The sequence below is a fragment of the Trichomycterus rosablanca genome, chromosome 12, assembly GCF_030014385.1.
Source record: "Trichomycterus rosablanca isolate fTriRos1 chromosome 12, fTriRos1.hap1, whole genome shotgun sequence".
Lineage (NCBI taxonomy): Eukaryota > Metazoa > Chordata > Actinopteri > Siluriformes > Trichomycteridae > Trichomycterus > Trichomycterus rosablanca.
In genome coordinates, this window is record NC_085999.1 from 1,544,643 (window position 1) to 1,572,461 (window position 27,819).

General features: G+C 45.5%; 1 protein-coding gene across 2 annotated transcripts in view; it reads right to left on the bottom strand.

Annotated features, from left to right (window-relative positions):
• Nucleotides 1–319: 319 nt before the first annotated feature.
• Nucleotides 320–27,819, bottom strand: part of slc4a3 (solute carrier family 4 member 3) — a 43,034-nt gene continuing 15,534 nt past the window's right edge. Inside the window, exons 5-21 of one of the 2 annotated variants that reach the window (XM_063006498.1) lie at nt 21,539–21,690; nt 18,790–18,970; nt 18,416–18,551; nt 16,820–16,973; nt 14,822–14,924; nt 12,674–12,858; nt 11,318–11,540; nt 10,354–10,569; nt 9,804–9,952; nt 8,262–8,456; nt 7,285–7,500; nt 7,119–7,208; nt 6,026–6,192; nt 3,860–4,113; nt 2,517–2,686; nt 2,196–2,369; nt 320–615 (exon numbers count right to left, since the gene is read on the bottom strand). In XM_063006498.1, coding sequence (XP_062862568.1) covers nt 538–615; nt 2,196–2,369; nt 2,517–2,686; nt 3,860–4,113; nt 6,026–6,192; nt 7,119–7,208; nt 7,285–7,500; nt 8,262–8,456; nt 9,804–9,952; nt 10,354–10,569; nt 11,318–11,540; nt 12,674–12,858; nt 14,822–14,924; nt 16,820–16,973; nt 18,416–18,551; nt 18,790–18,970; nt 21,539–21,690 — 2,843 coding nt within the window. In that variant the 3' untranslated portion in view covers nt 320–537. Of the gene's footprint in view, nt 616–2,195; nt 2,370–2,516; nt 2,687–3,859; nt 4,114–6,025; nt 6,193–7,118; nt 7,209–7,284; nt 7,501–8,261; nt 8,457–9,803; nt 9,953–10,353; nt 10,570–11,317; nt 11,541–12,673; nt 12,859–14,821; nt 14,925–16,813; nt 16,974–18,415; nt 18,552–18,789; nt 18,971–21,538; nt 21,691–27,819 lie in introns of both variants that reach the window. The other variant, XM_063006499.1, reaches the window with a different exon arrangement.

The following is a 27,819-nucleotide window of genomic DNA, read 5'->3' on the forward strand; positions in this document are numbered from 1 at the left end:
TCATGATATTATGGACTGTAGACAGTGAAAGACTCTGTGTTTGAACTGACTGACATTACTTTTACAATATTTTGCACAAAGTGATAAACCATGACCCATCCTTGCTTGCAATCGACCTTGATCCCCTCACTAGTTATTAGTTAAACTGCTAATTGTGGAACCTTCGCCCCTGTCCCAACTTTTTTGGAGTGTGCTGCAGGTGGCACATTCTATTTTTTTTATATTTACAGAATACAGTCAGGAGTGTTAGTAAAGGCACTGACAATGTTTTTGTACCTGTACCATTTATATACAAGTGCAGTTTTAAAAAGTGTCCCAACTTTTCTGGAAATGGGGTTTCTATCCTTGTACATTTGTAGAGAAATATACACAACATGCCACCCTGAAGGAAAGTGGACTATTGTAGTTTTGTCATTTTATGACATGACCATCATCACCTGTAGCTTGTGCTTGACTGATAAACAAAAGGAAAAGTCCGCAGTGCCAGTCTGAGTGCCAGTCTGAGTGCCAGTCTGAGTGCCAGTCTGAGTGCCAGTCCTACACGAGCATGTGGATCTCATTGTACTCATCACGTCCGTCTTCATCAAAATTGGGTGAATCTTCATCTGCATCCAACTGCAGGGGAAAAAAATCAAGAGATTCAGTTCCAGTACCAGTCAGTCAGTTCTGGTACCAGTCATTTTTGGTATCAGTCAGTCAGTTCTGATACCAGTCAGTCAGTTCTGGTATCAGTCAGTCAGTTCTGGAACCAGTCAGTTCTGTTTTCAGTCAGTTCTGGTATCAGTCAGTCAGTTCTGGTATCAGTCAGTCAGTTCTGGAACCAGTCAGTTCTGTTTTCAGTCAGTTCTGGTATCAGTCAGTCAGTTCTGGTATCAGTCAGTCAGTTCTGGAACCAGTCAGTTCTGTTTTCAGTCAGTTCTGGTATCAGTCAGTTCTGGTACCAGTCAGTCAGTTCTGAAACCAGTAAATTCTGGTACCAGTTAGTTCTGGTACCAATCAGTTCTGGTATTAGTCAGTCAGTTATTGTATCAGTCAGTTCTGATACCAATCAGTCAGTTCTGGTACCAGTCCGTCAGTTCTGATACCAGTCAGTCAGTTCTGAAAGCAGTCAGTCAGTTCTGGTACTAGTCAGTCAGTTCTGGTACCAGTCAGTTCTGAAACCAGTCAGTTCTGATACCAGTCAGTCAGTTCTGGAACCAGTCAGTTCTGTTATCTGTCAGTTATGGTATCAGTCAGTCAGTTTAGAAACCAGTCAGGTCTGGTACCAGTCAGTTCTGGTATCAGTCAGTCAGTTCTGAAAGCAGTCAGTCAGTTCTGGTACTAGTCAGTCAGTTCTGGTACCAGTCAGTTCTGAAACCAGTCAGTTCTGATACCAGTCAGTCAGTTCTGGAACCAGTCAGTTCTGTTTTCAGTCAGTTCTGGTATCAGTCAGTCAGTTCTGGTATCAGTCAGTCAGTTCTGGAACCAGTCAGTTCTGTTTTCAGTCAGTTCTGGTATCAGTCAGTTCTGGTACCAGTCAGTCAGTTCTGAAACCAGTCAATTCTGGTACCAGTTAGTTCTGGTACCAATCAGTTCTGGTATTAGTCAGTTATTGTATCAGTCAGTTCTGATACCAATCAGTCAGTTCTGGTACCAGTCCGTCAGTTCTGATACCAGTCAGTCAGTTCTGGTACCAGTCAGTTCTGTTATCTGTCAGTTATGGTATCAGTCAGTCAGTTTAGAAACCAGTCAGTTCTGGTACCAGTCAGTCAGTTCTGAAAGCAGTCAGTCAGTTCTGGTACTAGTCAGTCAGTTCTGGTACCAGTCAGTTCTGAAACCAGTCAGTTCTAATACCAGTCAGTCAGTTCTTGTATCAGTCAGTTCTGGTACCAATCAGTCAGTTCTGGTATTATTCAGTCAGGTCTGGTACCAGTCAGTCAGTGCTGAAACCAGTCAATTCTGATACCAGTCAGTTCTGGTACCAATCAGTCAGTTCTGATATCAGTCAGACCTCCGCTGTGTAAGTGTGTGTGTGTACGGCGTGCTTGTGTGTGTGTGTGTGTGTAAGTGTGTGTGTGTGTGTGTGTGTGTGCGTGTATGTAAGTGTGTGTGTGTGTGTGCGTGTATGTAAGCGTGTGTGTGTGTGTGTGTGTGTGTGTGCGTGTGTGTGTATGTGTGTGTGTGTGTGTGTGTGTGTGCGTGAGAACTCGACTCACCACTGCCAGTTCCCTCTCCTCAAAGATGCGGGTGAGGACGAGTCTGCGTAGTGGCACCGTCATGATGAGGATGAACGGGAATGCCAGCGATGCCACAGTGGACTTCACCACCCACAGCAGCACGATGCACAGCAGCTGGATTATGGTGAACATGTTCATGCGCCACGTCTTCACCTACAGGGGGTAATAACACGATCAACACTGGTGGGTTTGGGATCTGGACATGGTGATCATGGTGGGCATCATGCTGGTGATTAATACTGGAGGGTTTGGGCACCACCCAGTGGCTGCATCACAATGTTTTTAGGAACAGTGTGTTACCTTGGTGACGTAGAGGTGATCTGGGTGGTGTTTGGCCGGCGTGACCATCAGTGTGATGCGCTCGTAGAGCTGGATGCCAGTCAGAGAGGTGATGCCCATGTACAGAAAGATTCCAAACAGCACGGCCAGCGGGATGTGCCTCAACACGTCGGTCATCACGATGGACAGTCCTGCAGGGCAGAATGAAACGGGTGTCAGGGCTGGGGTGGGTGTGGCACCACAGGGTGCCAATCTATCGCAGGGCACAATCAGAGAGGATGGAGAGAGAACATGTAAAACTCCACAAATGGTGACCAGAAGCGAGGATGGCACGCAGCTACGCCACCATGCCAGCCGCAAATAATTGAATTCATCAATTCAATTATTTCAATCATCACTCCATCCTGGTCAGGCATGTGATTGGTTAAGGTGGGTGCACACCGTGGGCAGTGCCACTGAACTGCATGGCATCACAGTTACCCGCTTACTCAAACCTACAATCAGTTTAAAATACCCAGTTAGTGCCAATTCCATGTGCTTGGGCATGGAAAAAACCCAATGCCAAACCCAGTGCTAGAAGTGTACCCACTACTCACTGCACCAAAAGTATGTGGACAGCTCCTAATTACTGAGATAACTGAGGCCAGGTGTATAAAATCAGTTATGTAAAGGTAATTAAATGCTTCCAACAGTTTAGGGAAGGTCCTTTCTGTTCCAGCATGAACGTGCAGCTCTGGAACGAACCAGAACATAGACATCAGTGCACGGCCATACAAATGCTACAAATTCCCACAGACATACTTCTGACAAGCTCATGACTTTAGTCTCATCAGATGGCAGAACTGAATTGGAACTCCAGTGATCCTTGGGATGAGTTCTGGTATCAGTCAGTCAGTTCTGGTATCAGTCAGTCAGTTCTGGTATCAATCAGTTCTGTTATCAGTCAGTCAGTTCTGGTATCAGTCAGTCAGTTCTGATATTGGTCAGTCAGTTCTGGTATCAGTCAGTTCTGTTATGTTGGTTCTGGTATCAGTGTATAAACCATACAAATGCTACAATTTTTTTCCTTAATGGGTACAAATTCCCACAGACATACTTCTGACAAGCTCATGACTTTAGTCTCGTCAGTCAGCAGAACTGAAGTGGAACTCCAGTGATCCTTGGGATGAATTGGAACACCAACTGTTCTCGTTTAGACAGGCTACAGATGCTCTTTAACTGAATGGGCACAAATTCCTCAGACACACTCCAAATTCCAGTGGAAAACCTTCCCAGCTGAGTGAAGAGGGAGGCGGACTTTAAAATAGGATGGCCAGCGTGGTCAGGCGTCCACATACTTTTGGCATAAAAAAACGGGTTCTTACCCACGAGTACGGACACGAACATGCCGGTCACTCTCTGCTCCTTAACCTCCTGGATCATGGGCTTCTCCCCCGGCGCCGTGGCCTTGCTCATGACCGTCAGGGCGTTGACGTGGGTGACCGAGCGGACGGTGGCGGCCGTCAGCCAGGGCAGGCCGAAGAGCGGGCAGATGGCACCCAGGGTGACGATCAGGAGCAGGTCGAGATGGAAGCCCGAACCCTTCACCAAGCGCCGCTCCTTTTTACTCACGATCAATCTGAGGAGAAAATAATGAGCAGTTTTTTATTTAAAGTGACTTTGAGGGTTAAGGGCCTTGCTCAGGGGCCCAACAGTGGCAGTAGTGGGTCTGAAACCAACATGGGTGGCAACACTATATGGACAAAAGTATTGGAACCCTCCTTCTAATTTTAAATTCATGTGTTTGTAGCCTAGTGGTTAAGGTACTGGACTAGTAATCCAAAGGTCGCTGGTTCAAGCCCCACTATTGGGCCCTTGAGCAAGGCCCTTAACCCCTTAATTCCTTAGACAGTCCTGCCCAGAGCCCTGAACTCAGCCCCACTCAACATCCCTGGAATGAACCGGAACATCGATCAATCAGTGCCCAACCATGTACATGTAAATGCCGTCATCTTGTGACTGAATGGGTACAAATCCCCACAGACACACTTCTAACAAGAATACATTTTAATTAGATTGGATTGATTGATTATGACTATATGATTATGACATGATTATGATTATTCGAACAGTTGAGGGTTTTAGTCCTTGAGCAGGGGTCCAACAAAGAGAACTAGGCTGTGTTGGGACTTAAACCAGCAACCTTGTGATTACTAGTCCAATTTTTAACCTCTGAGCTACCAGCGACCCGCAAAACAAAACAGAGCACAGGTCGTCCTGATCGGTGTCATCGTAGGATGGTATAACAGGGCATCACTGACTCGCTCACTTACACATATGGGGCCAATTTAAAGCAGCCAATCCACCTGCTGCATCTCAGAAAAACAGAAATACCCCCCCCCCCCAAAGGAATGTGTGAGGTTATAAAAACCGCGGAGCAAATCGTTCAAACTCTCAGTGCACCACCATGCTTTCTACTATTATTTAAAGGTGAGAAGGTCCTGGGTTCGATTCCCAGGTGGAGCCGTCCTGGTCCTTTCTGTGTGTAGTTTGGCATGTTCTCTTCACATCTGCGTAGGTTTTGTCCCACAGAATGGAACCAATCACCTTTAAATCCGGATTAATCGATTAGATCATTTATTAAGTGTCTGTTTTACCACCTTTTTGGCCTGGTCAGGGTCGCGGTGGGTGCAATTCACTGGGCAGAAACACCCAAGACAGGGTGCCAGTCCATCACAGGACAAACACACACACACACACACACACTTAGGGCAATTTTGTATCCTCAATGAACCTGAATGCAGGTCTTTGGACTGTGGGAGGAAAGCCACACATATATGAGGAGAACATGCCAAACTCCACACAGAAAGAACCCAGACCGCTCCACCTGGGAATCAAACTCAAGATCTTCTCACTGTGAGACAAGAAAGAAGGTCTTGGGTTCGATTCCCATGTCGTTCCTTGCACACACACACACACCTCGGGGGGCTTTGGTATGTCCAATTAACCTGATTGTAGGAAACCGGAGAAAACCCACACAGACACGAGGAGAACATGCCAAACTCCACACAGAAAGGCCCCAGCCTGCTCCACCTGGGAATCAAACCCAGTGCTAACCACTGAGCCCTCACAGAAAGAAGGTCCTGGGTTCGATTCCCATGTCGTTCCTTGCACACACACACACACACCTTTGGTATGTCCAGTTAACCTGACTGTAGGAAACCGGAGCACCCGGAGTAAAGCCACACATACACGAGGAGAGCCACACATACACATGCTAAACTCCACACAGAACGAACCCAGACGCTCCACTTGGGAATCGAACCCAGGACCTTCTTATTATTTTTTAACAATAATGTTACATTCTCAGTGGTGACCTCTATATGAACTGTGCAGCGGTTGCTCTCCCGTACTTGCAGCCGAGCGGGTTTGAACCCCCCATGAGAATAAACGACCCGGGCACGACGAGTCGAGATGACGGCAAGTCGCCGCGGTAACGCCGGACTCTAATCTGTGTTTATTATTCCAGATGGCAGAGCGGTACCACTCACGTGGTGATCTGTGTCTCCATGAAGATGAGGATGAAGACGAGCAGCGCTGGCACCACCGCCGCTCCCATCATCCACACGGGAAACGGCTGCTTGTCTCCGAACGGGCTGATGAACCAGCCCCGCTTGTCGGGCGACGTGACCGAGAAACCGGCGGGCACGTTGAGTTTCTGCAACCACAAAAACACAAGCGCTCAGATGCCAGGCTCTGCTGGTCGCTGTGCCCGTGCCAAGCATTCCACCGCCATCTAACAGAGGCTCTGAAAGAAAGCTGGCATCAATTACACAGCAACGTTTAATAAGAAGTATGAGCAGGCAGAGAGGATCAGAGCTCTTACTCATTCATTCACTCACTCACTCACTCATTCATTCACTCACTCACTCACTCACTCATTTACTCACTCATTCACTCACTCATTCATTCACTCATTCATTCACTCACTCACTCACTCGCTCAAAAGAAAGCTGGCATCAATTACAGAGCAGTGTTTAATAAGAAGTATGAGCAGGCAGAGAGGATCAGAGCTCTTACTCACTCACTCATTCACTCACTCACTCATTTACTCACTCATTCACTCACTCACTCACTCATCCACTCACTCATTCACTCACTCATTCACTCACTCACACTCATTCATTCATCCACTCACTCATTTACTCATCCATTCATTCACTCACTCACTCAAAAGAAAGCTGGCATCAATTACAGAGCAGTGTTTAATAAGAAGTATGAGCAGGCAGAGAGGATCAGAGCTCTTACTCACTCACTCATTCACTCACTCACTCATTTACTCACTCATTCATTCACTCACTCATTCAGTCACTTTATTACTTACTCACTCTAACACTCATTCATTCACTCAAAAGAAAGCTGGCATCAATTAGAGAGCAGCATTTAATAGGAAGTATGAGCAGGCAGAGACCAGAGCACTCACTCACTTACTCATTTATTCACTCACTCATCTGCTCACTCACTTGCTTACTCACTAACCCGCTCGTTTACTCACACACTCACTCATTCACTTACTCCCTCACTCGCTCACCTGCTTGCTCACTCATTCATTCACTCATGTGTCTGAAACTCCTCTGTGGTTACCTGGGTGTAGGTGTCGGGGATTAACAGGTCCACTATCACAGACAGCAGGATGGAGATGGGTATCCCGAAATCACCGATAACTCTTCTAACCTGTGGATTCAAGAGGAGATTATTTAGACATGCCCTCTTCTCGGGAGTGTAGGATGATGAGTGCTGGTGTCTCTACCTTGCCGTGAAGGAAGCGACTGTTACGGAACTTTCGAAGGAAGAAGGCCACGAAGAAGGTCCCCACCATGAGCACGAGGGACAGCAGGGCCGTGTTGGGCTGGTTCAGGATCGGACCTTCGATCAGGACCGGATCTGCTGATGGTTCGGTGATTCCGAGGACTGGAAGAGCTGAAGGGACCGGGTACATCTTCATCAGTGGATGTTCCTGAAACACCTGAAACCAACCGATTTTATTTATCAGCATTTATTTATTTATTCCTTTAATTCTTCATGAGGGGCCACAATCAGGGGCCTCAGCAACAAAAACTAACCAAAATAAATTCTAACAAGAAAGAATACAAATAATTAATAGCCCCCCATCTTAACTTATTCCCCTCTTCATTTTTACCCCTCTTCCTCCAGCCTATTTATATATTATTCTTTTTTTTTTCTTATTTACTTGAGTTACACGTTTCTGTTGTATTATTGTCTTGTTAAGTCATTTGAACAGCAATAAAAATACAAAAATAAATAAATACAAATAAACAAATAATTAGGAATGAATAGCCCCCTCTTAACTAATTTCTCCCCTTTTTTCTTACCCCTCCCCCTTTTGATATATTATTTATTTTTTTATTTTTGTTTATTTTTTTATTTAAAAAGTAATAAAAATACAAAAATAGCCCCCCTTCTAACTGATTTTCCCTTTTCTTTCTTACCCCTCTCCCCTTATTTAATATATTATTTATTTGTTTATTTATTGTTTATTTTCTTATTTTTTCTTTTTTATTTATTTACTTCAGTTACTGGTGGTTTGCTAAAATTTCATCTCTTATGTATGTTTCTATTCTTTTGTTGTTTTGTTAAGTCGTTTGAACAGCAATAAAATACAAAAATTTATACAAAAATAATAATAAATAAAAATAAATAAATAAATAAATAGTACTGAATAGTACTATATTTAAGATAGCTAGTGGTTTTAACTCTGGGTTGCACCTTGAAGAGTTTGGAGAAGGTCTCGAAGATGAAGATGAGCGAGATTAAGAAGGCGAAGATCTCCTGAGTGAACGGCGAGATGTAGCGCACCAGGAAGCTTCCCTCCGCCGCTACCATCACCAGCACTATGAAGATGAGCCAGAAGCCGATCCACACCCGACCCGTGAGGTACTCGAACCCCTGCGCCTGGCAGAACTGGTGCCCAGGGGGGCGGAGGGGGAAAACTTTCAGAGTCAGACGCTTTTATAAATGAGGTGTGACTTTCATCCTTAATAAAAACACAGTGTGTCTATAATTAATAAGAAACCTTTCATAAGCTGACTGTATATTATCTAAGCAGTAGAGGGTTAAGGGCCTTGCTCAAGGGCCCAGCAGTGTCAACCTGGCAGATGGGGGGCTTGAACATGCAACTTTAGTCCAGTGAACATTAGCCCAGTACAGTACACCAGTCCAGGCAGTTGTAGCCTATAGTGGTTAATATACTGGACTAGTAATCAGAAGGTCACTGGTTCAACAGCCAGGTTGCTGCTGTTGGACCCTTGAGCAAGGCCCTTAACCCTCAATTGCTCAGACTGTATACTGTCTTTCCTCCACAGCTCTTCACATTTGATCCTACATAAATAAACAGCAGGCAACCCATTGGCGCAGTGGGTAGCGCTCTCGCCTCACAGCAGAAGGTCCTGGGTTCAATTCCCAGGTGGAGCTATCCGGGTCGTTTCTGTGTTGAATTTGCACGTTCTCCCCGTGTCTGTGTGGGTTTCCTCCGGGTGCTCCGGTGTCCTCCCGTAAGGCCAAAGACATGCCCTGAGTGTGTGTGTGTGCCCTATGATGGACTGGCAACCTGTCCGCCACCCTGATCAGGATAAAGCATGTTGGGGGGGTTAGGGTTCGAGTTACATTTACATTTTCAGCATTTATGAGACGCTTTTATTTAAATTGACTTACAGTACTGTGACAGCATATTATCTAAGCAATAGAGGGTTAAGGGCCTCACTCAAGGGCCCAACAGGGGCAACCTGGCAGATGTGGGGCTTGAACCAGTGAGCTTTCGACTACTAGTCCAGCACCTTAACCACTAGGCTACAGACTTACAGTACAGTGCCAGTATAGAGTCTGAGCAATTGAGGGTTAAGGGCCTTGCTCAAGGGCCCAACAGGGACAACCTGGCAGTGGTGGGGCTTGAACCAGCGACTACTATACAGCACCTTAACCACTGGGCTAGTCGGCTGCCCACTCTGAACGCCTGATGTTCCCTTGTTATGTTTTCTTTTAGCTACAGGGGGCGCCATTGCGAATCAGTTCCGCATACTTCGATGCAGCCGCGTCAGGTGTGCCTCCCAGTGGCCAACCGTGGTCTCAGTAGCCGACCGGCCGATAGCACAGCTGAGATTCGAACCCTGGATCCCCAGATCTCAGCAGTACTGAGCCGAGCACCACAGTACAGGTGTGGGTGTGGCCCGCACTCATAAACCACGGCGTTACTCTCTCTCCGCTCGGATCTGTTGGTAGGATTAGTGTCTGTGTGGTCGTAGGAGACGGTACCTTGTAAAACGCCTCCTCGAACACCAGCAGAGGCCCCGAAAAGCCGATAATTAGCAGCGGTTGTCCTGCCAGCAGGGAGAACAGAACCCCCACCGCAGAAGTGGAGATGATCAGCTCAGACACGCCCATCATGCCTTGTGTTTTCTCCCCTAAACCAGAATATAACGTGTTCATTATTCATTACATCTTAAAATATACCAACGCCTCAAAATAAAAGCTGAAACACTAAATCAAAAAAACGTCTTTTAAGTGTGGTGAAAAGGAACGGCAACATTACAAAGTGGTAAATGCTTTACTGTCCCAACTTTTTTGGAATGTGTTGCAGGTCTGAAATGCAGGAATGGATGTTTATTAATAAATGAAATGAAGTTGAGCAGATAAAAGATGAAATATCTCAGGTTCATCCTGTCTGACATCAAATAAAAGTCAAAGTTATTGTAAGAAACTGTCCCAACTTTTTCTGAATTGGAGTTATAAGTAAAGTTGTAAGTAAAAGTGACTCAAAAACACTTTCTAACTACCTGACACGTTTACTCTATCATTTTATTACCTAACAGCCCCCCAAACGTGATGGTGGGTGAAAGAGCAGCGAAGTAGATGAACACCACCGCCGCGATGCACTGCGAGTCCAGCGCGTCCCTCAGGTCACTGATGTAGTGAGGGTAGCGCCGGCGAATGTCGTGAATCAAACCCCCGAACGGGATCCCGGAGCGCTTCAGCGGGTCCACCTCCGGCTCCTCGTCCTCCTGATCATCCGGAATCAGATCTAACACAGAGCAAAGGTCAGAGAAACGGTCAGATATTTTCTGCACCACAGAGTGTCCAAACTTTACCTGTCAGGGGCCAGACGGAGTAAATAATACCCGACCACGGGGCCACGCAGTCTTTATTAATAAAAGAAATAAAAATGTAACCGAGCTCCTTATTACTAACAATTCCACTTCCTGTTTAGGGTCATTTCTACAATTCGGTGCCTTTTGTGTCCCCAGTACTGATCATTGTTTTTATTAAGTAAATTTTAAACAATACAGTTTATTAACATCTTACTGAAATATAATGAACACTCTCAAATACTAAACACGATGTTTTCTACCCCCCCCCCCCCAATATAACACGACTGTATACATTTTACACTGTTTGTATCTGTTAGCTAGGAGAGGTTTTCCCATGATCCCCAGTGCTGTACATTTAAAGTCTCGTAAGAACCCTTTTTTCCCCCCAATTTTTCTCCCAATTTAGTCATATCCAATTACCTGATTGCATTACTTTTCCTCTCTACTGATGTTGACCTCCACTCTGACTGAGGAGAGCCGTGACGAGACACACGCCCTTTTCGGTACATGTGCAGCAGCCAATTGCATCTTTTTACCTGCACGAGGCGAGTTCATATGCGGATCAGCTTTGTATACAGAGAGCCACACCCTGACACACATTATCCCAATCATACAGTGCACTTAAACAAATGTAAGATTTATAAACAGCTTAATGAAAACAGGAGGAGAGGTGGACCTCACACTTGGTTTCCTGGATGGACCTGCACACTCTGCTCATCCCTTTCTTGTTCTCTCTCTCCTTGCGTTTGCGCAGCATCTGCTTCTGGAAGGACGCCACCGTCTTCAGGAGATCTTTGCCCTCCACGTCGGACGGAGGAATGACGATGCTGCAGTCCAGGAACTCGTTAATTCCGTTCAGAAGGTCCTGACGGTCGTCGGCGAAGTACGCCACCTCGTGGAAGTTCTGAGGAGAAAGGAGGGGGAAACGAAATCTAAATAAACGCTCGTTCTGTTCGTCCAGCCTGTGTCGGCGCCCCGATGCAAACGTGTCTTTTTATTCTGGAAATAGCTCGTTTATTACGTTTACTCCATGTTTAAACATGGTCAAGGTCAAAGTGGATCCAGAGGCACCTGGAAACACTAGCCGAAGTGGACTGGACTATAATCAGGATAGTCTTCGCTCACACGATCATCACACAAAATTCTTCACTTTCATTTATTCATTCATTCAAAGTCTGTTTTACCACTGCTTTATCCTGGTCAGGGTCGCAGTGGGTCCATTCATTGGGCGAAATCCAGGTAACATCCCGGACAGGTCACCAGTCAAGCACAGAGAAAGTCACAAGTAACTTGTAGGAGGAAACCCACACTGACGCTGGGAGAACATGCAGAACTCAACACAGAAAGGACCATCCAGGGAATCGAACCCAGACCCTTCCTGCTACCCACTTCTTGCTAGCGCTACCCACTGTGCCACTGGGTAATCAGATAATTACATGAATAAGCAGGTTTGCAGGTGTTTCTAATAAATAATGACTAAATTCACCAACTATACATACAGCCCAGGGCGGCACACGGCCTCAAAGATAGAAGGTCCTGGGTTCGATTCCCAGGTGGAGTGGTATAGGTTCTCTCTGAGTGAAGTTCGCATGTTCTCCCCAAGTCTGTAAGGTTTTCCTTCCTCCTTCCTAGGCATTTTGTTTAAAACCTGATTAATAGCGGCACGAGTTTCATTTTATTACTTAAATACCTCACGAGCCGTTTTAAAAATGGTAAGTAGTTTGGACTCCCTGATCTAGTGCAAAAACAAAAGAAGCAAAATCTGGACACTGGTCAGGTCTTGGCTGATCGATTGAACTCGTTCTGAGGGGAAATCTGAGCAAATACGACTTCTGGCAGAACCTTTTCTCAAAGACATGCTGATGATTTTATGCTTCATAAATAAAGTTGATTGCACATGACATCCAAAGTACATCGTTAAATAAAATATCCTTTCTTAACCTCAGAAGTTCACCTGAAGACTAAATCTGAGTCAAATAATCATTCGGTGTTTTAGCTGGAACACGTCGGGCGTGTGAACGTTGTGTGAGGACTCACTTTGTCCGACATGAGAGTGGAGAAGGAGCGTCCGATTTCGTGGTAGTCCATGTTACTCTGAGTCGGACCCAGGAGCACAAAAAGGAAGCGCACTGGGACCGGAACCTCCAGGACCGACTCGAGCAGGACCGCATCGCTTAGCCTCACAAACGCCATGGCAGGCTGTTCCAGGAACTCCACGCAGCCTGCACACACACACACACACACACACACACACACAGCAGTTTAACCTAAGGAACTTTACCGTGTCAACAGCAGTGAATCCCATAAAATCAGTAGATACTGGACTGGTGATCGGAAGGTCTCTGGTTTAAGCCCTACCACTGCCTAAGCGAGGCCCTTATCCCCCAATTGCTTACGCTTAATGCCGTAAATGTACCAAAATGTGAATTATAGCAAAGATAAATTCAGAAAAAAAACCAAACATCTGACATCAAACAAACAAACAAGACCACCGTTCAATCAACAGAGCCTTTGTTGGGTCAGACACTGATGTAGGACAACATTCCAATTCGTCCCAAAGATGTTTAATGGGGTTGAGGTCTGGGCTCTGTGGTCTAAATAAAGCTATATATGTATATTACTATAAATTATATATTATTACCAATCATGCTTCGGTTAAATCCTAATTTGAGGGCCATAAAAGAAAGACTGATGACTTGGAGTTTTGTATGTCCGAACACTTAAGTTCTGTAAAGGTTGGTTGCGTCACTATTTGACTGGTCTGCGTAGAGCCTGGACCTGAACCACATCCATCACTTCTAGATTGATTTAAAATCCATCCAAAGCAGGTCTGGACTTTTCTCACAATAAACTACAAACGTGGCGGACGAATATAATGCGGAGCAACCAACGGAGTTCTTCTCAAATGTAAGTAAATTCTCACTGATGTTTAATGTGTATAAAGGTGCTTGAGTGTCGTTAGACTGAGGCAGCTGACCAGGTAGGTAGTCGGGAGCAGGGCGGGTCACTAGGTTTTCAGACAGACCCAGTATCTGACCTGCGTTGTTTTGCGCTTGCATTAAATGAAATCCCTGCAGTCATGTTTAAAAATCTAGTAGAAAGCGCAGAGAGGATTGCACTATTAATGAACGTGCTTTAGATATGAACTTCAACAGCACCTGAATATGAGTTTGCAGTACACTCCTGAGCAAGAATTAAATGGGCCAATCCCAAAATTCCATTTAATAGCTTTAACAAGCACATTATTGATCAAACAGTTAGGTAGAAATTAGAAAATAATAAGAAAAATCACTATTGGGACTCGTGCCTCAGTTTGCTCTGCAATGCGTGTCGCTGCAGCGAACTGCTGGGGGGGGGGGGGGGGGGGGTAAACTGGTAAAAAATAAACTGGAAATTAAAATATAGTAGTGGTAGCTCAGTGGGTAACATACTGGACTAGTGATCAGAAGGAGCCTGGTTCTAGCCCAACCACTGCCAAGTTATCATAATGGGGCTCCTGAGCTAGGACTTTAACCCTCAGCTGCATGCACTGTATACACTGCAACTGTTAGTTGCTTGAGATGAAAGCATCTGATAAATATGAATATAAATTTATTCTGATTGATTTTTTGGGTGAATTTGGTCCATTTTTTCATTTTAAAACCATGTCCATTAACATACTGGAGCGTATACGTGATATTTAGCTAATTAGTAAGGCCCAATTCATCCCAAGGGTGTTTAATGGGGTTGAAGCGGGGGCCACGGGAGTTTCGCCACACCGCACTCATCACCCAGCGTCTTTTTAATTCTGATTTTAATAATTACGCTGGCAATAGGTCTCACAAAAACACCTAAACTCAATAATAACTCAATAATAACACTATAACAGGGGTGTTTACCCACTTTTACCCATAAGCCTTTAAGCTCACGTTTAACAACGAGAATGATTAAATCTTATATTGTTTTACTCTTTTATATCGACGAATGATCTCAGACTTCATGCTGTCTGACCGCGCCACGCCCAGGATTACGTTAAACTGACGCCATTCGAGCAATTACACCGAACGCTGGCCGTGAACTACAGCAGGCCTTGATGAATCATAAAATAAAACTTTTAATTACAATCAGACTCGGATCATTCAGCGAGGTCGACGTGACGTGATGACGCAACGTCAACGCTCGGCCCTGAAGCTGCGTTCGTCTTACCCACTAAAACCACGGTGGCCTCCGCATCCTTGGGGATCTTGGCCAGGAGTTTCATAGATCTGGCTGCGGCGTGGGCCTCGGCTGGGCCGTGGTGTTGGTTCTTCTGTGATAAACAGGAGAGAATCGTTAGCACTGTATTAAAACAATAAATATATAAATAAAAAGCTGGTGTCTGAAGACTTTTGGCGTGTGAGCGACGTGTCCATGTGTTTTTGCTCTTCGGATTTTAACGAACCGTTTTGTCTCCCTCTAATGAGGACGAAGAAATCCGCAGAACCGGGTGAGGAACCTGCCAGATGCTAAATCATTCCCAAACTATTTAACACCGATCCTTTCTTTGCACCTTTTGTTTTACGAGCTTTGCTAATTTCGCCAAGGTTTAAGCCACAGATTGTAAAACTGAGGTTTTAACAAAAAGCACCTGCGCATTCACGCCGTGCCGGATTATGCACATGTGCTGACGTGTCTGCAGGCTTCACCTGTCTCGTTAACCTTAAAATTCATGTATTATGACCTATTATATAATTATAATATATACACTAATCAGGCATAACATTAAAACCACCACTTTGTTTCTACACTCACTGTCCATTTTATCAGCTCCACTTACCATATAGAAGCACTTTGTAGTTCTACAATTACTGACTGTAGTCCATCTGTTTCTCTACATACTTTTTAACCTGCTTTTACCCTGTTCTTCAATGGTCAGGACCCCCACAGGACCACCACAGAGCAGGTATTATTTAGGTGGTGGATGATTCTCAGCACTGCAGTGACACTGACATGGTGGTGGTGTGTTAGTGTGTGTTTTGCTGGTATGAGTGGATCAGACACAGCAGCGCTGCTGGAGTTTTAAAACACCTCACTGTCACTGCTGGACTGAGAATAGTCCACCAACCAAAAATATCCAGCCAAAAGAGCCCCGTGGGCAGCGTCCTGTGACCACTGATGAAGGTCTAGAAGATGACCGACTCAAACAGCAGCAATAGATGAGCGACTTTACATCTACAAGGTGGACCGACTAGGTAGGAGTGTCTAATAGAGTGGACAGTGAGTGGACATGGTATTTAAAAACTCCAGCAGCGCTGCTGTGTCTGATCCACTCATACCAGCACAACACACACTAACACACCACCACCATGTCAGTGTCACTGCAGTGCTGAGAATCATCCACCACCCAAATAATACCTGCTCTGTGGTGGTCCTGTGGGGGTCCTGACCATTGAAGAACAGGATGAAATGGGGCTAACAAACCATGCAGAGAAACAGATGGACTACAGTCAGTAATTGTAGAACTACAAAGTGCTCCTATATGGTGAGTGGAGCTGATCAAATGGACAGTGAGTGTAGAAACAAGGAGGTGGTTTTAATGTTATGTCTGATCAGTGTACATTCTATATATAAGAGCGATTAAAACTGTCCATGTGTCAGTCAGCGCCATCAAGAGTAAAAAGGACGCCTTTATTTGTCATCTATTAGCCTACAGTGCAATTAAATTAAATACAATTAAAGCGTCGCTCCCTACACAGTTTAAAATTCCCTTTATTTGAACATTTCCGTTACCTTTGGATTGGAATCTCACTTAAACTGGTGGAATATCCTACGTAGTGCACTTCACAGTAACAGATAATGTGAATGGAACGCTCCTACAGAATCGGCACTAATGGTTGAAAGAACGCTTTCTGAACCAATCAGAGCTTCTGATTGTAATTGTTAGTAAGAAATGCTGTTATTTGCATTTATTCAGTTTTGCGTCACACAGATGACGTGGTAATGAAACGCTCGATCGGCTTTCTAACGACTTCTTGTTTTACTTCACAACCGGGAAAATATTATTTCTTTATTTCTACGCTACATTTCAAATATATTTTTTTGTTTATTATATTGACTCGTGACTTGACTCCGACTCGTATTCTGTGACTTGTGAACGTCTATGCATCGTACTGACGAGCTCTTGAATCTCCAAGAGGTCAAAACATATAAGACTCTCACAAACACCTCATTTTCATGGTCCGGCGCTTTGGTATCGCGGTCCTCCGGTACCAGCGGCAGGCTTGTGTCGTGGACGTTGTTGTGGTTGTGGCGCAAACTCCCCAGGCTGGTGATGGAGTGGTTGCGGTGGAAGCGGCCCTCCTTCTCATCGTTCGGATGACTGGACAGAGAAACGTCAAGTTAAACTAAAACACGATTCCACCACGTGCGGTTCGGTGTTTACCGTACCGTGTTATTCTTTGTTTAATCCCCAAACCGATCGGAGAACATTTATTTGGCCGTGTGAGACCAGAGAATAAATACTCCTGTTCTGGTGTTGATCTTGGTGTGCGGCTCGTCCGCCACGCTTCCAGCTTCGGTTACAATATTTGCATCACAGAAACCCCAGGTTATAAGATATCGGCATCGGGACGGCGACCCGAACCGCATTTCTCCGTTTACTCGGAGGAGAAGATGCCAAAGCTATCAATAAAAACTGCAAAGGCTACAAAAAGGCAGCATGTGGGTCTGATAACATCACGGACTGTTTAAACAGAAAACATGATCTACGAGCCCTCTGTGATACACAAACATGAGCACAAAAGACTCAAGACGTTTTATTATTTTCTGGAACAGAATAATTGGCGTTTGTGCTCCGAGCTTAGCGGTGTGCCATGTTTTTCCATCGTCCTCCAGCAATGTTAAACAATACACCGATCAGCCATAACATTAAAACCACCTCCTTGTTTCTACACTCACTGTCCATTTTATCAGCTCCACTTACCATATAGAAGCACTTTGTAGTTCTACAATTACTGACTGTAGTCCATCTGTTTCTCTGCATGCTCTGTTAGCCCCATTTCATCCTGTTCTTCAATGGTCAGGACCCCCACAGGACCACCACAGAGCAGGTATTATTTGGGTGGTGGATCATTCTCAGCACTGCAGTGACACTGACATGGTGGTGGTGTGTTAGTGTGTGTTGTGCTGGTATGAGTGGATCAGACTCACTGTCACTGCTGGACTGAGAATAGTCCACCAACCAAAAATATCCAGCCAACAGCGCCTCGTGGGTAGCGTCCTGTAACCACTGATGAAGGTCTAGAAGATGAGCGACTCAAACAGCAGCAATAGATGAGCGATCGTCGACTTTACATCTACAAGGTGGACCAACTAGGTAGGAGTGTCTAATAGAGTGGACAGTGAGTGGACACGGTATTTTAAAACTCCAGCAGCGCTGCTGTGTCTGATCCACTCATACCAGCACAACACACACTAACACACCACCACCATGTCAGTGTCACTGCAGTGCTGAGAATCATCCACCACCTAAATAATACCTGCTCTGTGGGGGTCCTGACCACTGAAGAACAGGGTGAAAGGGGGCTAAAAGTACGTAGAGAAACAGATGGACTACAGTCAGTAATTGTAGAACTACAAAGTGGACAGTGAGTGTAGAAACAAGGAGGTGGTTTTAATGTTATGGCTGATTGGTGTATATAAGTATTTAAAATGCTAAGGTTCTCATTAGGAGGGACGAGGATGGACAACATGTGCCTGTTCCCTCTTATTGGTCACGAGTGTGATGGTGGTGCACACGACGGTCCTGTTTGATTCTCTGACCTGTGTTTCAGCAGCAAGGCCCGCAGGACATTGGCCCGGTCGTCAGCTCTGATCTGGTCCGAGATGATCATGGTCTCCACCATCAAGTGTGTGATGCCAGGTAGTGTAGTCTGGTCCAGGTCTAGCATGATGGCACCTGAATGAATATAACTAATAATTACAAATGAATCATTGATCTTTAAGTTTAAGAGTCCAATGTAACCACCCTATAGGCTCACTGAGGCCCCCTAGGAGGTTTCGACCCCCTTGTTGAGAACCACCGAGCTCCAAAACATCTCTGGATGATCCAGCTGTGATTCAGAGCCCGACACAAACACAACATGACGTACAAAACAAGGGCGAAGACGGTCATGACCGACCTCAGACCGACTCACCGTGCGTGATGGTCCTGCGGAGCTCCAGCAGGCTCCGGAAAGACAGCGAGGCGACGTGAGGTTTGCCCCAGCGGTCGGTGTCCTCCTCAACATCCTCCTCGAACTTGATCCAGCGTGCCATCTCCTTCCAGCGCATCTCCTGGTTCTTATCCACGATCAGCTCGTTCAGCTCCACGAAGACCTAGCGTAGTCAGCGGGTACCACAGTCACGTCATCAATCACGTCAACAGATCGGAACCGCGGAGCCGGCGCGCGGTGCCATCCCGATGTTCGGTAGTGCAGACCTTATGACCGATCCCACCCCCCCTTCTTTTACAGACTGGAGCCAGCATCCTCTGGTCAGAGAGCTTTCCACAGCGTGGAGGACAGTGTTGATAGACGAACATCCTGGCAGGCAGCAGGAGGAATGAGGTTTTGGTTCAGTACTAAGGGTAGAATAGGTTTAATGACTTTATTTGTTTAACCTGAGGATGAATCATGTGCTGGCGGGACGAGCAAGCAGGGCTGCTGAAACACGATCAATAGGTTTGGGAAAAACCAAGGAAGTGAGCAAGTGTCCGGGATTTGTGGTCTCGATTTGGACAAATCAGTACAAATTGTTGCTTTTGACGTGATTTAAAGCAACTCAAGAGGATGACGGGGGAAAAATTCCCACAGTTAGATGTACCCATGATGTACTGATAGTGGTGTGACTGGTACCAACACACAGACAAACTAAAACAGCTCCAACTTTCGGAAAAACCCTCCGTTCATCATTTTAAAATAAAATGTGTTCGTACGTTCGTTCTGTACGACAGTTCTGTGCTGTAATATTCAAAACTTGACCGAATTAAAGCCAAAAGCTCATTTATGCTCCTCCTTACCCCTCCTGACCCCTCTTGACATGGACGTCGAGTGTATCGTAAACACGCTGCATGTTGGTTTATCATAAACTCCATCATAAACGCTAAAACAAATCCCGGCTGTCCAGCGTCCCGCGCCCCGTGAGAACGTTCGCTTCTTTTCTGTTCTTTTCCGTTCTCGGATGTGTGGATGTCATTTACTGGCACGCTGCCGTTTCTGTTCTTAAAGCTCTTAATGTTGTTTATCGTTCAGTTATCGTGTTTATCGCTGATGCTAAATTTAACGTCGCTGTGATTTATACGGAAAATAAAAACGTCCGACTGGGTGGAAAACCGAGACTGGCGTTTCTCTCTGCTTGTTTATAAAGACGCTCTGTAAACTAGCGCCGCATCATGTATCATTACAGATCATCTATTACGCTACGTTACAATAAACCTGTCCTTCCTGACCTGGTGAAGAATCCCCACTGTGACAGACAGAGCTCCACTACTATAAAACATCAAATATTTAATGAGCCAGGTTGCTGGAAACAGAAGTGCTTATGTTCTGGGGTTCTGGGGTTTGAATCCCGGGCTGGTTTCACAAATACAGAAGGCGCTTGGCCTTAAGTGAACCTATACATTGTGGGGACACACATCAGTGCACCCTTAGTGCAGGTCCCAAGCCCGGATAAATAAACACTGTGCCGAAATCAAATTCACTTTGGCACCCCCAAGTGGGAGCAGCCAGAGGGAATCATCACCACATTTGAAAAAGGTGGTATTTTGTTTTATTTTCATGGGCACAGTGCATTAACAGGACAGACAGAGCGCCAATCCAGACAGGACGCCAATCCATCTCTGGGCGTCGGCCACCCAGGCATTCCTAATCGTGTCTGTACGTAGAAAGGTGGCAGAATTGGATGCCACAACATGACAGACTGCTTTATCTGTCCATAGTCCATAGTCCATAGTGAGGCCTAAAATGTTGCAACATCAAGGCAAGTTCTCAGAAAGTTGAAGAAAAAAAAAATCATAAATCAACCATAATGTCCATACTGGAAAATAAAGAGGCAATAAAAGGTGCGGAGAGGGGCTGTGGCAAGAGCAGAGACTGTTCTTGCTGTAAATAGGTCACCTAGAATTGAAGAAATGGGAAAACTCCATCCCTTCTCTCCACCTTATAATTAGTACTCCTCAGTACAGGTACAGCAAAGAAAACTACATTTTGTCTGCCTGTGCCACCCCCTACCTGCCAGCCACTGTGGGTACAGCAGGTTGGGATGCTGGACTGCTGGAAGCGCACGTCAGCAGCAGACCGGACCAGACCTAGCAGCACAAGATCACGGCTTCAGAAAAAAGCAAGTATGCCAACAAAAGAGCTGGCTGTTATATATAGAAAACCTTCCACCTGGAGTGAGTTTACCCTCACGATGCTCAGGTGATCATCAAGCAAGAGAGACTGACACAGCGCTCCCTCTGGTGGCCAAAAACGGCAATGCAGAAGGACACCACCCAACATGCAGCCGCCACGTTACAAAACGAGAACATTAGTGACCTTATCCGATGAAAAATTAAATGCTTGTACAATGCTAGCCTCTGAATGTAGTATTTATTTATGTATTTATTCAAGTCTTAACACGTTTAACACATATGCGTCATCTGTGTTTAATTCTGTTTATATTTACATTTGCAGCATTTACCAGACGCTTTCGTCCAAAGCGACTTACAATTATGACTGATACAGTTTAAGCAACTGAGGGTTGAGGGCCTTGCTCAGGGGTCCAACAGTGGCAACTTGGCGCTAGTGAGGCCTGAACCAGCGACCTTCTGATTACCAGTTCAGTACCTTAAACGTTGAGCTACCATTCACCATTGTTCATCATTTCTTGTCTCAAAATGTAAACACTGATTAACACAGTTCTCACCTCATGAGTCTTTTTGTCCGTCTTCCTCCTCTTCTTCAGGCTGGACCGAGATGGAGAGCTGTTGCTGTTGTTGTTGGTCCGAGTGACCTGGCATCGCGACGACTTCTTGACGAGGTGTCTCCTCACCCCGGGGTTGTCCTCAAATCGGTGACCTGCAGCCAAGCATCGAATACGAAAACAATCGGGACGGGAGAGGAGAAACGAGGCGTTAGTTTGTTTTTGCATCGATCGATAACATTTCTAATTATTTTAAAAACAAATGAGTGAACACAGGGGTACAGAGATGTACGTCCTGGGCCGAGAGAGAGCGCCCGATGCTCTGCTGGAGGAATTACTCTCTGTGGCTAAACCCACAGGCCTTTTGAAGAACTGGCTATGATTTCATATTATATCACTTCAAACCACAGACCAAGGTTTTTATTAAATCCCGGATAATTGAAGGCCAGAATTCATGTTCCCTCTTTAAAGCAGAGAGCCCGAGAGCCCAGGGGCCTGCAGGATCGGCCCGCGCCAAGCCGCAACGGGGGCCGTGCCGTTTCGGGTCGTCCCGGTAGCTCCTGGTTGTACTGAAAACAAAACTTTAAATCCTGTTTCATTTCCCCAACTGCGTTCTGTTCCGCTTCCCAACGTCCTTGAGATTCCGCCGTCCCGCGTCCTGTTCTGCCATCCCGTCCTTCCAGTGAACTCTCCCAAATCCCAGAGTGGGAAGATTTCTAACATACAAAACTCTGGATGCTCTTGAGCCTTAAAGGTGCATAAAAAACACACTTTAATTGTTTAGGAGCAGATCCTTCCATCAGAAAACTGAAGCCCAAATGATCACTCTGGATACGACATTTTCAATGCCCCAGAGTCCAGCAGCAGTGTGCTTTATACCCTTCCAGCTAATGCTGGAATGCTGGCATTGCACATGTACCCCTTTTCCACCGATGCGAACCCGGCTCCGTTCTGGTTCTTGAACTTGATTTTGAACCGGTTCCGCGTGTTTCCAACAAAATAAAGAGGTTCCAGACAGCAAACTAGTGCCTAATCTGGTACCACAGAATACTGGGTTTTTCAGCGCGAACCGTGACGTCATCTGTGGACGTGTCAGGTTGTAGAGGTTTGAGAAGCTGCTAAACCGCGTTTGCGCTGCACATTCACCTGATTAAATTATGATCCAGTTTGCCGCTGATATTTTTAAAAAGATGACCTGTGTGATATGACGTGGTAAAAGTGACCCGGACAGAATAAACGCTTAACGTGAAAAATAAAGTGTAACGTGGCTTGTTATACTAAAACAACGAGCGATGAACTAGAGCAGTACAGAGCGCTTATAACCACTACAGAACACTTATAACCCGTACAGTGACACTTATAACCAGTACAGAGCACGTATAACCAGTACAGAGCGCTTATAACCAGTACAGAGCACTTATAACCCGTACAGTGACACTTATAACCAGTACAGAGCACGTATAACCAGTACAGAGTACTTATAACCAGTACAGAGCACTTATAACCAGTACAGAGCGCTTATAACAGTACAGAGCTCTTATAACCCATACAGAGACACTTATAACCAGTACAGAGCACGTATAACCAGTACAGAGCGCTTATAACCAGTACAGAGAACTTATAACCAGTACAGAGCACTTATAACCAGTACAGAGCACTTATAACCAGTACAGAGCACGTATAACCAGTACAGAGCGCTTATAACCAGTACAGAGCACTTATAACCCGTACAGTGACACTTATAACCAGTACAGAGCACGTATAACCAGTACAGAGCGCTTATAACCAGTACAGAGCACGTATAACCAGTACAGAGCGCTTATAACCAGTACAGAGCACTTATAACCCGTACAGTGACACTTATAACCAGTACAGAGCACGTATAACCAGTACAGAGCGCTTATAACCAGTACAGAGCACTTATAACCAGTACAGAGCTCTTATAACCAGTACAGAGCACTTATAACCAGTACAGAGCACTTATAACCAGTACAGAACACGTATAAGCAGTACAGAGCGCTTATAACCAGTACAGAGCACTAATAACCAGTACAGAGAACTTATAACCAGTACAGAGCGATTATAACCAGTACAGAGAGCTTATAACCAGTACAGAGCACTTATAACCAGTAATAAGAAGTTGAGTGTTTCTGTGTGGTACTCTTAGTACATTCAGCCACGTTACTCTTTATTTAGTTGAAGCTTTTTGTGGATTCAGAACCTGGAGCTGCAGAACCAGCACACGTGAAGTAAATCCAGTTAAACACAGATACATGTGGAGCTGTTAGACTGGGTAAACTTAGGTTTGTTCTTTTGAGGTGCAGCACAGAGATGATCACGTGTGTAGAGAAACACACTTTTACACTGATTATGGAATGAACTCAGTACGTAAACACACACATCCAACATGGTCAGCACAGCACACTACGGCACAGAAAGTCTCTTACACTAACTGAATTGCCGTACGATTGCTGGGACGTCTCTACTGCATATTGAGCCTCATATTTCATAAAGGTTTATAGCAGAGGGCAGGTCGTAATGAGTTAATAGAATTTGTTTATGCCTCTGTAAGCCGAAACCTCACTGATAAGCCTAAGGTTGTGTTTGTGGATGTGTTGTGTAAGTGTGTGTGTGTGGGGGTGGATAGAATGATGTTCCGGTTCAATAGATTTACCCACCACGTCAATATCACATCACCTCCGGACATGGACTACTTTAACTGCAATACCACTAATCCATAATCCATCTGCTTTGTATTAATTACCTCGTGCTTCCCTAACACGATCAATAAGATCCTAGATTTAAAACTTCTATTGGTTTATTTCCAGTGTGCACTGGAAATCTACAAAGAATCGGATGCTTTTAAAACGCTATAATGACAAAAAAAGTTGGGACAGTAAAGCATTTACCACAGAGCGATAATGTGTTTCCATTATTTTGTCCCATTCGTCCCGCAAACACGTCTTAAGGTGAAACAGTACAAGGTTCAAAATCCTCCACACGTTCTCTATTAGGGACAGGTCAGGACTGCAGGCAGGCCAGTCCAGTACCCGTACTCTCGTCCTCCGCAGCCGTGCCTTTGTAATGTGTGCAGCAGGTGGTTTTGCATCGTCTTGTTGAAAAATGCTGGACGTCCCTGTAAAAGACGACGTCTTGAAGGCAGCACATGTTGCTCTAAGATCTCAATGTACTTTTCTGCATTAATGCTGCATCACAGAGTGTAAATGACCTTTACCAAGGACACTGACACGCCCCCATACCATGACAGACCCTGGTACTGACACACCCCCATACCATGACAGACTCTGGCTTTTGGACTTGTTGCTGATATCAGTCTGGATCCTTCTGGTCTTTGGTCTGGAGCACACGGCATCCATTTCTTCCAAAACAGACCTGGAATGCAGATTCATTTGACCACACTACACGTTTCCACTGTGTGATGGTCCATCCTAGATGCCTACGAGCCCAGAGAAGTCGAAGACACTTCTTGATTTGGGGTTGTATCAAGTTAAAAAAAACTAGGAACATTTTCAACATGAGAATGTGAACGCAAATGCGTTGCAATGCAAAAGTAACATGTGACTAGTTTAACTAGTTCAGGAGGATCTAACTGCACTAACATGACATGCCGGAGAAAAACTCACTCAATGTCCCAGCACAGAAACAAAAACACAGCCTCTATAGGATCAAACTTTGCATTAACACATTTTAAACACCAAACTACAAGAAACTGATCTTGCCCCTACTTGCTTTACGTTCCCAGCATTAATCTTACCATGCCAGTCGAGGTTCTCTGGGACAGGTTCACTTGGAGAGCCAAGGTGGCTGTGGATGGACTCCAGAAGATCATAGTCTTCAAAATCCAGAACAAACTCTTCGAAGTCTTCAAACCCGTCCACAGGGAAAACTCCAGAAGGGTACTCGTCAATCTCCTTTGGATAGTCGTGAGTTTTGGCACTGGCGTCCACTCGCTCCCGCTCCACGTCTGTCATCTCCACGGCCGATGTCTCCACCCCACCCTGGCCTGGTGGGACGTCTTGGTCATCCAGAATGCGCTTCTCTAGTATGCCGTATCTCAGAGATGATGCACTTAACACAACCCAGACCTCAGTTTTATCAGGACTGGTGTGTTCTCCGGTCCTTCGATGATAGGATGTTGGAAGGGATTTTGACGGCAATGATGGAACTCTAAGCCTGCGGGAGTGTTTGTATCCACAGCGTGAGGTCCTACAATTCCAGAGGGAGCGCTGGAACGCCACACATCCTGTCCTCGGAAGAGACCGAGGTCTTTTAAACAAGAAATCCCAAGACCATAAAATACAGTGAAGTCCTGCTCCTAATCCAACTCAAATGAGGGAACACCGAGTGGATAAAGCCTCCCAAGAAGAAGACCTGGCTCCCTGGACGAGCACTGCTTCCTCCAAGCACAGAAGATGCCAAATGGCTGCACAAAAACACCAAACTGGTCCACTGTTTTGGATCAACACGACCTATTGGCTTCCTGTATAGTTCCTGTGGCGGCTGCTAATGCTGATTGATTGTGCATCAGCGCATGGATAAAAGCGACCGACTCGTGGACGTAACACCGTCCCACTCCCCCACCCCTCGCCTCCATGGTCGGATCCAGAGGCCTAGATTGCAGTGACCCACCACCGTGTCCTCAAGGCAAAATCTCACACCGGGGCTCCAGAGCGAACGTCCAGAACGACACACAGAGGGACGCCGATGACAGCGGGATGGATGTTCGAGATAAACACACGCCGAGTGGATTCACCAGCCGAGCGTCGGGCGCTTGTGTCGGCTCCCACGTCGCACTTAGTCAGACGTCGTCCAGACGAACGAAGCCACGCATTAGGGAGCGCTGTCTCCACATGGCGGGTCTCCATGGAAACCCCTCGCATTTCTGACACCCTGGTACCTGAGATGTGCTAATGCACTCCGCACGCTCCACGCAAACCAAGTTTATTAGCATGCAGATGGCATTTCTGTCTGCAATCATTTTTTTATTTACATTTCTCATACTGTCCAAACTTTTTTTCTGATTCAGGATTGTATCAAGTGCAAAAAGCACAAAGGTACACATCACAGACCCATTTCTGACAAAGAGAAACCAAATTAATTCGTATCAAATTACCAATTTTTTTAATAGAACCAGAAACCTCAAGCTTTCTAAACTAGCTATACAATGACGAAGTTAATGTAAAATCTTTAGCCCTTAGCCTGAGCTAGGAACATATCAAACATAAGAATGTGAACACAAATGTGATGCAATGCAAGGGATTTGAAAACTTAAGAATGTGTAACTAGTTTAACTAGTTCAGGAGGATCTAACTGCACTGATATGACATACCGGAGATAAACACACTCAATCTCCAAGCACGAAAATAGAAGCACGACCTCTATAGGAACAAGCTTTGCATTAACACATTTTAAACACCAAACTACAAGAAACTGATCTTGCCCCTACTTGCTTTAGGTTCCTAGCATTAATCTTACCATGCCAGTCGAGGTTCTCTGGGACAGGTTCACTTGGAGAGCCAAGGTGGCTGTGGATGGACTCCAGAATGTCATAGTCATCAGGGTCATCATCCAAATCATCGAATTCAGGTGTTCCAATCACCTCCATGGCCACAGGTGTATAAAACCGAGCACCTCGGCATGCAGACTGCTTCTACACACATTAGTGAAAGAACGGGTCGCTCTCAGGAGCTCAGTGAATTCCAGCGTGGTACCGTGATGCCACCTGTGCAACAAGTCCAGTCGTGAAATTTCCTCTCTACTAAATATTCCACAGTCAACTGTCAGTGCTATTATAACAAACTTCATGTGGCCTTTGGACAATTTCATGCTCCCAATTTTGTGGGAACAGTTTGGGGATGGCCCCTTCCTGTTCCAACATGACTGCGCACCAGTGCACAAAGCACAAGGTCCATAAAGACGTGGACGAGCCAGTTTGATGTGGAAGAACTTGACTGGCCTGCACAGAGTCCTGACCTCAACCCGATAGAACACCTTTGGGATGAATTAGAGCAAAGACTGTGAGCCAGGCCTTCTGACCTCACAAATGCGTTTCTGAAAGAATGATCACAAATTCCCATAAACCTTGAGGAAATCCTTCCCAGAGGAGTTGAAGCTGTTATAGCTGCAAAGTGTGGGTGTCACTCAGGTTCATATGCGTGTAAACAAAAAAGGGGACAACCAAACCTCTCTCTCCTATTCTGGGATGAGGTGTTAAGGACAGACGACCAAGTTTTATAAAATGTATGTAGTGATCCCAATCTGTA